Genomic DNA, 11,257 nt, shown 5'->3' with positions numbered 1-11,257 from the left:
ATTAAATTCAAAATTAGGTATTAGAAGGAAGCCAAATAAAAATAGTGATTAATGTCAAATCTTGAAATAAAAGTTCTAAAGACACAAATGGTTTAATACGGGGGAAGGTTCTTCTGCAGCTGCCCTGCTTATGCTCAACTGTCAGTACTTCTCCAGAACTACAATTTGGAACAGGAAGAGAATATGGACTTCCATAGTACTGAGAAAGACAACTTCATTCTGGTGAGCCTGTAAGCTCCTGGGGAGGTCACAGGGAAGGTGTGTATGGTTGTCTCCAACAGATGCCATCAAACAGTTCTTTTAAAGCGGCTGTACCCGTTGACTTTCTACTCAGCAGTGTGGGACAGTCCCCAGAGCTTCACTTGGCATTTTCCATCACCTTCATTTTAGACATTCTGGTGGATGCACGCCATGCTATGTCTATAACCAACACTTTGTTTATTTTTCTACTCTCTCTCTAGAAAGGGAATCCAGCTTTGCCTGCTGACCAACCTTTGGGCAGGAAGGAGGAAGCCCATCTCTGGAAAGTCGTCAGCTGGGGGCCCAAGCACGAGAGGGCAGGTCTGCAGAGGCAAAGCCATTAGGAGGGAATCGCGGGCGCCTGGATTCTCAGCTCCACGCCCCTCCATTATTTTGTTTCCTAGTCTCTCCTCCCCTCTTCGCCTCTTGCCTTTCTTCATCTCTGCTGGTTCAAATCCTGCTCGCCCTACAAAGGTTGCTCAGAACTGACCTTCTCCGAAGAGGTCCTCACCTCTCCTCCGCCTTTCTCCAACTATTTTCTTGAAGTGGGTAAAGCGTGGGTGGGATAAGATGGGCAAATCAATAAATTATTTTGTTTCTTCATACGAGGAGCACGAGAGTTTGAGCAACATTGAGTCTACGTCCCTGAGTTGATGTGATATGGGCCTTTAAAGCCCAAGGGACGCACGAACACAAAAGAAGCGTGCATTTCCGTGGGTGAGCCGGCGTGTCAGTGCCCAAAGCCAACGCTTTGAAGGTCCTCGTGCATCTCAGTCCGCAGGTCTCGAACGGGGTTGCGTCCCGGAATGTCCACCTACTGGGCTGGCCTGGCTTATCTTTGTGCAAGTCTGCAGGCGGGATGTCACCTGAGATCTCGCAGCCCTCCCAAGCGCCCAAGGCGAACCCTCTGGAGTCTCTGAAGGAGCGCGCGTTCTGTGTCGAATCTGCCGGTGGCCGCGTCGCGGGGTTGGGGAATGTGCGGCTGCGCGCGCGCCGCGGCGTTTACGCGGCGATTTCATCATGCTCCCGGCCGGGCCGCGCGCGCCGCTTCCGCCGCCGCCCGCTCCGGACCGCCCAGGCCCGCCGGCTCATGCCCCCTCTGCGCTCGGCGCTGCTTAGAGCCGCCCGCGCCGCGCTGTTGCTGTCGCTGCCTTCCCGGCTCCCCGTCCGGCCTCCGCTCCCGCCCTGCCGACCCCGCAGCGCGCGCGCCCACGCCCCGACCTCATTCCCTGCAGCCGCCTCCCGGAGCAGCATGGACGGCGCCGGGGCTGAGGAGGTGCTAGCCCCTCTCAGACTTGCCGTGCGCCAGCAGGTACTGGCATCCTGCGCCTCCCGGGGGCCCCGGGCTCTCCTCTCCGTGGTCTGCTCTCCGTCATCCTCTCTCCTCTTCGGGCATCCGTCCCTCGCGCCGGTTACCCCACTCTCTCTTTCATCCGCTGGAAGCCCTTGGTTTCCTGGTGTCTTTCTCTCCTCCCCCACTTTGGACCCCGGTCCCCGCGTGCGTTGGCCACCTTCCTCGCCGTGGACACGCGCTCTAGACTCTCCTTGGGTGACTCCCTCGGATCCCCTCCAACATCCTGCGTCCCTCCTCTCGCGTTCTGCTCTGCTCTTTCCCCGACCTTGTTAATGTCTGCGCCTCTCTTCTCGGATGGGGCTGCGATGGGTGGTGACCTTTGGTTACTCCTGGCCCAGCTCAGTAATCCTCAAGTTCAGTTTTCTAGTCTCTGCGGTGTTCTTTGTGCCCCCTCTCGGGTGGCCAGGTTCCTAATTCTTCCCCGGCGGGAGGCGAAGCTGTCGGTTCTGTCTTATTAGGGCTGGCCTCTTTTTAAAAGTCTTCAGGATGCTTTGCATAGTGTTTCCTCCTTGACACCTTCTTTCATTCAGTGCTTCGTTAACCAAATGATGGCTCAGAAAATAAAAGTTGAAACGTGGATGTGACGAGGTGTTGAACTTCTTTTTCTAATCATGGTGTGAGTTCATTGTCCTTCGCTCATCGTCCTTCGCTCGCTCGTGTCATCTTCTCGGGGTTCCGAAAAGACTGGAGTGAGTGAGCTAAATGTTGCTGAGTTACTGGGTGAAGTCAGCCATCTCTGTGTGGAACATTTTGAAATTTGATTTTGAGGTAGGGAGGGAAGTTTCATGGGCTGGAGGGCTTGGTGATTTAATACAGGCCTCCTTTTCCTAGGGCACTGTATGAATATTAGAATTTGGAGAGGACAAAGGAAAAGATTCGCTCAAGTGGATTCTCACATCCAGTCAGGCAAAGCCAAAAGCTTGCAATAGGACCTGGGTGTCTGTGACCTAGTAGTAAACACCAAATGGGTTTCTTCCGCACCGGTGCCTGATGCAATAACTTGCCTTAGCTACAGAGGGTGGAACCCTGCCTGGGAAATAAATCACTGGGGCAGAGTTGCCAAAAATTAACCAAATTCTGCCACTTTGTAATGTCCACTTCCCTCCAGTTTGAGCCTGATTCAGTAGTGTTTCGTTTTGAAATTTCACTGTAGGCTTAAATTTTTCCCATTTATTATTGGTATTATTGGTATTATTCTCTGTCTCCCTCCACCCACTCAACCCAAATAAAATTAGGTGTGGTTCCTTTGTCCTTTCTCTTAACTCTCGATTTTTCCCCCCAGATCCTTTACTTGAGGGAGAATACATCTAATTTGGAAAAACACACACAAACCCCTCCCTCTGCCACGTTAGCCTGAAACTGCAGTGCAAATTATCCATGTGTAGTAAGACTGTGGAACTAGTTAACTGAAGTAAAGTTTTATCCTTTGTGTTTTACCCTTTATGTGATTACTATTTAGTGTATTGTTTATGTTGGCTTGAGTGTTTTGTTTTGTTTTGTTTTTGCTACTTTTAAGATTTTTTTTCTAAAGATGTAAGTTAGTTCTCGTTCTTTTTCTATTTCTCTAGGACCACACATGTATCATTTAGCTACCTGGAATTTTGAATCACACAGATTCCAGTGTCAGCTGGAAGGGAATTTAAAGATCATCTAATTAAAGCTGTTTTTTGTTTTTTTTGCTTGTGAGGAAATAAGACACATCGTCACATCTATCCATTTGACATATTTCCATTGTAAAGATTGTGCAATTGAAAACATTCTTGGAGTGGGATCTTTAAGGCACTTAACAACTGGTATTGTTAGTGGCATGTGTTATATATAAATTCCTAAATCGCTTGACTACGTGGATGCTGTTGCTTTTATTTGTTTTTTTATTATTTTTTAAAGATTTTATTTATTTATTTGACAGAGATCACAAGTAGGCAGAGAGGCAGGCAGGCGGGGGGGGGGGGGGGAAGCAGGCTCCCCGATGAGCAGAGAGCCCGATGCGGGGCTCGATCCCATGACTCTGGGATCATAACCTGAGCCAAAGGCAGAGGCTTTAGCCCACTGAGCCACCCAAGTGCCCCGATGCTTTTGCTTTTAAAGGTTTGGCTCATTGATTGACTGAAATGTATATTCTTAGTTATTTCCTGAAGAACTAGTTATGGAACTTTGGGAGGGCCTCAGAGCATCTAGAAAACACAGTAGTTGTTTGATCAAGAGCACCCTGGGGCTCTTGAGGTATGTATGTATGTATGTATGTATGTATGTATGTATTTATAAGCAGTCTTCACCCCCACCTTAGGGCTCAAAATCAGGACCTTCAATTGCACCCTAGGGAAATGGAGTTTTTTTTTTTTAAGTTGGGAATTGAAGCACCTGAGTGGCCCAGTTGGTTAAGCATCTGACTGTTTCTGCTTGGGTCATGATCTCAGGATTTTGGAATCAAGCCCTGTATTGGGTTCCATGCTCAGTGAGGAGTCTGCTTGAGATTCTCTTCCTGTCCATCGGTGCCTTTCTGCTTGTGCTCTCATTCTCGCTCTGAAATAAATAAATAAATTTAAAATAAAATAAAATAAAATATCATTTAAAAAAATGTTGGGAGTGAGCACAATGTTGCCAGCCTTCATTTTGCCAAATAAGAGTAATTAGAAACCTAGTATAATCCTCAGACTACCATCTACTTTCCCCTTTTATTTTATAAAAGAAAGGAGATTATAGCTCAAAAGAAAGAGCAATTTTTTAAAAAATAAGATTTTATTTATTTATTTATTTATCCCTCATTTGACAGAAAGAGCCTAAGCAAGGGGAGCTGCAGGCGGGAAGGAGAAGCAGGCTCCCTGCTGAGTAAAGATTTCCCAGACCCTGGGATCACAACCCGAGCAAACGCTTAACTGACTGAGCCACCAAGGTGCCCCAAGATTTTATTTTTAAGTAATCTCTACACCCTAGGTGGGACTTGAATGTACAACCCTGAGATCAGGGGTTGCATGCTGTACCAACTGAGCCAGCCAGGTGCCTCAATTTATTTTTTTAAGAGCAGTCTTTTATGTTAGCTTTTATTATTTTTTATAATTTTATTTTTAATTTAAAAATTTAAATTTTAAAAATTTAATTTTTATTCAATATTTAGTAGGTTTAGGTTTAAAAAAAGATCTAATATATTGTCTTTTTTTTTTCTTCTTTTACCATGTATTGGAAAAACCTGTCTTGGACTGTCTTCTTTGGGAACAATTGCTGTAGGGCAGTGCCTCTCTGGTCTTCAAACTCTTGGAGGTCCTCAAAGTCAAAGCCATTTTCATAGTGAGATTGAGATGTTATTTTCATTTTTTACTATGTTATTTGCACAGAAGACGTGAAAGTAGTGGTGGATAAAACGGTGTGCCCTTAGAACTAAACACATGAGGACACCGAAATCATACTATCATATCCTAGCAGTTAAAAAAAAAAAAGTTTTGCTTTAGAGTATCCTTGATGGAGAAACAAAAATGATTAATTTTATGAAATCTAGACCTTTGTACACCTTTTTAATGTTCTATGTGACAGAATGGGAAATATGCATAAAGCATATGGAAATATGATGACTGTCTCAGGAAAAAACACTTGTATGATTGATTTGCAAGCTGAACTATCTGCTTATTTTCATGGAACACTATTTGTAAAATTCAATTTTGGATACTGGACATTCATTTTCTGAAAAATGAGTGAAGTATGCCTGTCATTTCAAGAAAACAACTGATAGTATCTGTAGCAAATAATAGAATCAGGTTTTTGGTTAATTTTCGAGTTTTGGAAACCTTATCTGCTGCATGAACTTGGCAGCCTCACAGTACTTACCGACTTTTCTGATGGGAATGACTGGTGATATTAACAAATGTACTTTTTTGGATACAGCGTAATAAGTGGATCAGTATCTAGAAGATCTATATAACTCAGTTAACTAATATTTTCCAAATGATAGTGCATGATGTTATGGAATCAAATATTGGTAAAAGATTTATTCAGAGTCTAAGATACATTAATGGATTTAATGTAACAGGGTATAAAAAGTTCATTGGCATAGTTTCCAATTCCACATTTCTAGTAACCTTTATGAAATAACCTTTAAGAAACTATCACTTGTCAGAATTTTTGTATAGTCTAAAAGAAGAATATCTACAATTATTTGAAAAAGCTTTTAAAATTCTCCCTTTTCTAACTTATGATATTCTTTGTATACTTCACCATTAAAATGCTATATTGTAAGAGAAGCAGATATGCGAATCTAGCTATCTTTTATTAACCTAGAAATAAAGGGATTTGCAAAATCATAAAACCTATTCTCACTACTTTTTGTTTTGGAAAATACAACTATTTTCACAGAAATGTTATTTTTATGCATGTTGGCACATGTTGAGCTTTTATTGTTACTTAAATGAATTAATATTTTTAAGTTTGCATTTTAATTTCTACTATAGTAAAAATTGGTAGAACTAACCTACAATAACAAAAAACTTTTTGGGGTCCTCAGTAATTTTTAACAGTGTAAAGAAGTGCTAAGGCCAAGAAGTTGTAGAACTGATGTTTTAAAAGGGCAATGGAAGTATCTGATTTATATGAAGACATATTTGGGCATTTACCTGGAATGTACCCCAAAAGCTTCCATTTCCCCAGCCTGTTTTTCCCTTTATAGCTCAGTGTTTTCTCCTATCCTGTCATTGTCTCCACTTTCATATTTCTCATTCATCCGTTTATCCGCTGCTCTCTGCCCTTGGCCTCTACTATTGCCCTTTCATGGTACCCTAAAGGATTTTACCTATTTTCAGCATTTAATTGTGTTGATCACACTCTCCTGTCACGAATGCTTCCCCTCCCTGCAGCTTTGTCTAAATACAAGGTGAGATTCTGTAGCTGAAGGAATATATATCTCAAGGTGTCAGTGCAGATAGCATCTGTTGAGATGACTTTCATCTGATGTGGAGGTTTAGGGAGGAACTGGTGTAGAGATCTGATTGTATGTTTTCAGTGTCATTGCTTGGAATTAAGGAGGTCACTCTGAAATGATTTTGGTGGATGTAGCTTGATGCTCTAACAAAGTTGTATGGAAAAAAATAACCAAGAAGGACTTTTGCTTTTTTTTTTTTAAGACCTGTAGTAAAATTTAATAATTGTCAAGATAGGAGAGGTTTTGCAGCAATTGCTAAATGGGCTTTCTTATACCTTGCATATTTTTGTGTTGATGCGTCTAGTAATAAAAGTGTAGGCTCTAGGGCCCTGGGGTGGCTCAGTCTGTTAAACTTATGACTATTGATTTCAGGTCAGGTCATGATCTCAGGGTCCTAGGTTGGAGCCAGGCTCCATGCTCAGTGGGGAGTCTGCTTGAGATTCTTCCCCTCCCTCTCTCTCTGCCCCTCCCCTCCTCCCAGCTCTCTATTCCTCTCTCTCAAATAAATAAATAAACATTTCTCTTAAAAAAAAAATGTAGACTCTGTAGTTGTATTTCCAGAGTTTGGATCGACTCCACTGTTTACTAGCTGGTGATGTTTAGCAAGTTATTTAACCTCTCTGTAGCCAGACTTCATCTGTATATGGGAATGGAGTCATAAGCATTAAAATGAGATAGTTCCTTTGAAGTGCTGAGAAGGGTGCCCACAGCGTGTGTAGTAAACTCCTGCTAAAATGTTAGATATTGTTCTGAGATGATTGAGACTTACTGGGGCTTCTAGTTTTACCAAACCATTGCTTGCATGGAGCTCACATTTTCTTGTGATTGCCAGTTTGAAAACATTTTGCACCTTTAGGAGAGGATTGATGTCTTCTGAATTTGGTGAGATGGGGTGCTAGAAAAACCCTTTTTAGTGGTTTCTTGGAATTTTTAAATAATGATTTACCGTCTGAAATGCTAATGGTAGGGATAGATGTATGAATAATATTATTTGTGTTTCAGATTTTCTTTTGCTGTAATTGGGAAGACACAGACAGACAAAACTCACATCTTGGTAATAGTAAGAAGACTTGCCGTGAAGAGCCCTGAATTTTTCTCTGCTTTGATTTTCTGGACTAAGAGTACCCATTAAAGCTCTTGCTTAGTTCACAAAGGGCAATGAAAACTTTGTGAAATTTTTGTCAGTAATTATAAAACATTTGGGAATCTGAGATGAATTCAATCTTTTTTTTTTAAGATTTTATTTATTTATTTGACAGAGATCACAAGTAGGCAGAGAGGCAGGCAGAGAGAGAGGGGGAAGCAGGCTCCCTGCTGAGCAGAGAGCCCTATGTGGGACTCAATCCCAAGACCCTAAGATCATGACCTGAGCCAAAGGCTGAGGCTTAATCCACTGAGCCACCCAGATGCTCCAAGATGAATTCAATCTTAACAGGATTCTTCTGCCTACATATGTGTAAAGCTAGGTGAGGAAATATCTTCTTGTTGGTTTTTCTTGGCTGGCTGAATATGCACCATGATACATATGAAGGATCCATGAAGAAGATCCCTTGGAATGATTTCTCATCTAATAGCTGCTCTGCTTTATAATCACAGGCTCTTAGTTCTAATATATGTCTTTATAGTAAAAATTTATCCAAGAACTAAACTTCTTAAGGGTAATTTAGAGATAGTGATGATATTTCACATCACTTTTTTTCAGTACCCACACTTATGCATGCAAGCTCAACCCAAAATATAGTTGAACAGTGAACAAAGAAGGAAGAAAAGTAATTAGATATTAGGACTGTTTAGGTACTTTCATTCCATGTTTAGATCACCTCCAACTCATTTGTTTTTAGGATTGGATCATTATTAATCATGGTTTAATTATTCTGTTGTTTGGAATAAACATTATTTCCTTCTTCACTGCATTTTACAGATGATTAACTCAGTGTAGGAATTCTTATTCTCACAGTTTCTATTTGTTTATATATTTGTTTATTTATGAAGATCTTATTTATTTATCTGACAGAGACAGAGAGGGCACAAGTGGGGGAGCAGCAGGCAGAGGGAGAGGGAGAAGCAGGCCCCCTGCTGAGCGGAGGGGGGGGGATCTGGATCCCAGGACCTCAGCACCGTGACCTGAGCCAAAGGCAGATGCTTATGCTTAATCGACTGAGCTGCCCAGTTGCCCCACACTATTTCTTTTTAATAGCTGCATTTTCCTTGATGTATGTGTTCTGTGCCTGAACCTTAAAAGACCAAAAAAAAAAAAAAGTGTTTCAGGGGAATTTATTTTAAAATTCTTCCTGACTTTACTTGTGGCCTTGCTTGCTAATGTTCTCAGAGAAGCTTCAAAAGAAAAGGTACATGAAGTAGGTGGGAGTGCCAACCCCTGACATAGAGTGGTTAGATATTCAAAAGAACTACTTACTTCTTTCAGACATTCAAAAAGAACTACGATTTTGCCAACGGTCTTTTCAGAACAGAGGCTCTCACAGAGTTCTTATCCTCATCAAAAAGCACTGTTGGTGAACATTATAAGATAGGTGTTCTGATAGGTAGATAAAAGGAAAAGAAAGACTGCGAAAAGAAAAAGTAGATATTTACTGAATACTAAGTGCTCTGTACTTTGCTAGGTTTAGGTCGTGATATCAATCAAGTATTTAAGGGCCAGGATGTGCCAGAGTTCTCATCTTAAAAGAGCCTACTTTATTCCGACAGGGACAAATAAAATGCATGTAAATAAATAAGCCACTGCATTGATTGGGTGACTTCAGTTATTGTAAGTGTAATGAAGAAGCCAAAATACCGTTTGGAGATGACTGAGGATGTTGCTTTAGCTGGAGAGGTCAGGATAATAGAATGAAAACTGCTATTGTAATAACAGACCAGACTTACTTGCATATGATAAGAGAATAAAAAGAGTAACTAATTCAGTGGTTCTGAACTTTCAGACCCAGTGTCCCCTTTTACAGCAGATATTTTGGAATTCCCTATTACTATCCAATAATGAAATTCATACAAAGTATCTAGAAAATCTAATTAAAGAAAAATGTGTATACATATAATGTTTTGTATTATGTAATATATTACCTTATATAATTTATAATGAAGCAACTTATAATAAAATAATGTATATTTGAATATGTAAATTCTTGGTTATGAATCCACTGGAAGTTATGTGGAAGTAAGCAGATGCGTCTGCCGATACCTAGATTGAGAGTGAGTGTAGTGGCGATGGATATGCATTGATAAAGGTATATCCTGTTGGTTGCTTAGATGCCAAACAATATTGATATTGGTCACATGTTATTTTTTGGTTTTGTTTTTAAAGATTTTATTTATTTATTTGAGAGAGAGAATGAGAGAGCACGAGACGGGGGAGAGTCAGAGGGAGAAGCAGACTCCTGCTGGGCAGAGTGCCCTATGTGGGACTCAGTCCTGGGACTCCAGGATCATGACCTGAGCCGAAGGCAGTTGCCCAAGCAGCTAAGCCACCCAGGCACCCTTTTGCTTCAAATAATAAAAACTTTCTGTAAAACTGTGAACAAAGTAGTATATAGTCTTCCTTTAAATTACATGTTCTTGGGTGCATTCCTTGAAAACGCAGTGTATGTTAAAACTGGAAGATTACTTCTGCTTACTTTTTTTTTTTTTTTTTTAAAGATTATTTATTTATTTGACTGAGAGAGAGCATAAGTAGGCAGAGCAGCAGGGAGAGGGAGAAGCAGGTTCTCCACTGAGCAGGAAGCCTGATGCGGGGCTCCATCCCAGGACCCCAGGATCATGGCCTGAGCTGAAGGCAGAGGCTTAACTGACTGAGCCACCCAGGCACCCCACTTCTGATTACATTTAAGCAAAGTTAGGTTCTAGGTTAGGTAATTAAAAACATTTTTCTCACCTCCTGACCAGGACATTGTAGAGTGGACTGGATTGCGGAGAGGAAAACTGTTACAGAGTGAGGGGAAGTGACTGGGAGCTTAGAAAATATCAGCAACAAGGGGAAAGGGTAATAATGACAGGCCTTTCAAAGGAGCTTAGATTTTAGAAGGAGCAACGAGGAATGAGTTTGAAGTGCAGAGAGGAATAAGGAGAACATCTGTTGCATTTCCAGCCTCTGAGGATCAAGGGCTATGGGAGAAAACTCAGCCTTTAGTTAAAATAGCTTTAAGGGAAGCTATTGTAAGGTTGGGATATTCAGGAAATGAATTTCATTAAGTGAAGGGAAGTGCTTTTGGATAAAAGGATAAACATTATTATCATTAATTTTTTTTTAGAGAGAGAGAAAAAGAGAATGTACCCACATTTGCAGTTGAGGAGGGGGGAGGCCGAGGGAGAGAAACTTAAGCAGGCTCCATGCTCTGTGGACAGCCCGATATGGGGCTCTATCTCATGAGCCTGAGATCATGACCTGGGCTGAAATCAAGAGTCAGATGCTTAACTGACTGAACCACCCAGGTGCCCCAAGGATAAATATTATTGAAAGCATGGGAGTAGGAACCGTCACCGAATGCTTTGTGCTCATGAAAAGATGTATGAAGGTCAGAGAGGAATGACATGCATTAGGATAGTTTGGAGTGAGCAAAGCACAGTGTAGACACCTTTGGATGACAACCAAATTGATAATCTGTTTTAGCAGTCTCGTCTATGGGGTGTGAAAGGGAGAGAGTAGATTGGAATTTGAAATTGACCAGATATTGGTGGTAAAGAAGGATAGCTTGATGTTTCTTGTTTGGGTAGATTTTCTTGTTTTTAACAAATGGAAAGCAATA

General features: G+C 41.5%; 1 protein-coding gene across 1 annotated transcript in view; it reads left to right on the top strand.

Moving 5' to 3' along the window:
- The first annotated feature begins 943 nt into the window (after positions 1 to 943).
- GARS1 (glycyl-tRNA synthetase 1) overlaps positions 944 to 11,257 on the top strand; it is a 44,599-nt gene continuing 34,285 nt past the window's right edge. The window contains exon 1 of the mRNA XM_046020639.1: positions 944 to 1,552. Coding sequence (XP_045876595.1) covers positions 1,100 to 1,552 — 453 coding nt within the window. The 5' untranslated portion in view covers positions 944 to 1,099. The remainder of the gene's footprint in view (positions 1,553 to 11,257) is intronic.

This window comes from Meles meles, chromosome 10 (assembly GCF_922984935.1).
Source record: "Meles meles chromosome 10, mMelMel3.1 paternal haplotype, whole genome shotgun sequence".
Lineage (NCBI taxonomy): Eukaryota > Metazoa > Chordata > Mammalia > Carnivora > Mustelidae > Meles > Meles meles.
The sequence above is the reverse complement of the archived record's forward strand: the minus strand, read 5'-3'. Positions and strand labels throughout refer to the sequence as shown.